The sequence below is a fragment of the Dipodomys ordii genome, unplaced genomic scaffold, assembly GCF_000151885.1.
Source record: "Dipodomys ordii isolate 6190 unplaced genomic scaffold, Dord_2.0 Scaffold2788, whole genome shotgun sequence".
In the NCBI taxonomy this organism is placed as follows: Eukaryota; Metazoa; Chordata; class Mammalia; order Rodentia; family Heteromyidae; genus Dipodomys; species Dipodomys ordii.
In genome coordinates, this window is record NW_012270004.1 from 1 (window position 1) to 1,653 (window position 1,653).

Genomic DNA, 1,653 nt, shown 5'->3' on the forward strand with positions numbered 1-1,653 from the left:
CTGGGGCGGGGCGGGGCCTGGAGCCCGCGCGGGCTCCCGGACAGAGGTGCCGGAAGTGCCCTGAGCAACCCGGGTCCGCGGCCTTCACTCCGCCAGCCCCCCGCTACCCCCAAACGGTGCGCATTCCCCTCCCCATTCCCGGCCCTTCCCACTCCCCGACCCGCACTCACGTAGCGGCTGCACATGGCCACGGCCAGGCTGCGCAAGTGAGGCGTGGCCCCCACCCACAGGAAGAGCGAGTCCGTCAGCCGCATGACGTGGAAGTGGACGAGCTGCTCCCACAGCCTCGCGCTGAAGTTGTGCAGGGACACGTCCCCGCCCGCGGCGGCCCGCGGCCCTTCCATGCCGCCGCCGTCCCGCCCACAGCGCCGGGACCCGCGGCCCGCCCGACGCCGACGCTGCTGCCAGACCTGAGCGAGCGAGCGCCGAGACGCCGAACGCGTCTTCGCTATCGACGGTGCGAGGCAAGGGGCGGAGCGTGAGAGGGGCCGGGGAGCAGGCTTTGCTAGGGCCCTGGAGGTAAATCCTGGGCTCCACACCTTGGGAGGCCCTCCAGGCCTCTCCCCCACGCACCGGTGCAAAACCGCCCACCGGAGGCTCAGACCTTTCATCTTAGCGACTCAGGAGGCTGAGCTCTGAATAAGTGGTTCCATGTCAGCCTGGGCAGAAAACACCTTGAACCTTATCTCCAATGAGCCACCAAAAAGCTGGACGTGGAGTTGTGGCAAGTTTTGAGTGCAAAAGCTCAGGGACAGCGCCCAGGCCCTAAGTTCAAGCCCCAGTATCAACACACACACACACATATACACAGAGGCAAGGCTCCTGTTGGTGAATAACAGCCTCACTCACACTCAGCCTCTCTTGAGTTGCCATCATGTACAAACATGGACCTTGAGCTAATACCCCTGTAACTTCCCTGAGACCCTGAGTCTCAGTGTGTGTGCGTGTGTGTGAACTGGGGTTTGAACCTCAGGACGTGGGCGCTGCCCCTTGGCTTTTGCACTCAAGGCTGATGCACTACCACTTGAGCCACACTTCCACTCTGGCTTTGCTGGTTAATTAGAGGTATACTCTCACAGAATTTCCTGCCTGGGCTGGCTTCAAGCCGAAATTGTCTGATCTCAGTCTTCTGAGTAAGTAGGATTACAAGCATGAGCCTTTGACACCCTGTTAAGACTCAGTTTGGTTTTCCACCTGCAAAATGGAAATAAAGAACCTTTAGGAACCGTGGAAAAGATGAGAGTACATAGGAAGCTCCATGAAGGGTGACCAGAACTCTGTAATGTTAATCCTGTGGGACACTGCAGAATTGAAACAAATCCTCAGTGGGTAAGAGGCAATATGGCCGGGCCCACTTTATCAGATTTTATTTTATCACAATTGACTTTTAGGATTTAAGACAGAACAATAAAGAGATCCACTTTTTAAATCTCTAACAACGTGTAAATGGACTAAATTGAAAGGTAAGCAGATACTGACTGCAGTTTGACAGTATTTTTGCAAGTCAAGTCTTACTCCTCACCAGTGGCACTGTTGGGAGGAGATGGGCCTTTGGGAGGTAGCGCCCAGCAGCAGGTCTGTAGTAGCTGAGGACCTGAAAGTATTTCTCAGGCAGTTCTCCTGAGAGCGTTGTGATAGAAAGAGCAAGCCTGC

The 1,653-nt window shown here is 56.3% G+C and overlaps 1 protein-coding gene across 1 annotated transcript; it reads right to left on the reverse strand.

Moving 5' to 3' along the window:
* Positions 1–170: 170 nt before the first annotated feature.
* Psmg4 (proteasome (prosome, macropain) assembly chaperone 4) lies at positions 171–389 on the reverse strand (the record flags this gene model as incomplete). The annotated part of the gene is made up of 1 exon (XM_013036997.1): positions 171–389. A coding segment is annotated over exon 1 (174 nt), but the record flags the coding sequence as incomplete, so codon positions are not given.
* Between the last annotated feature and the right edge of the window lie 1,264 nt (positions 390–1,653).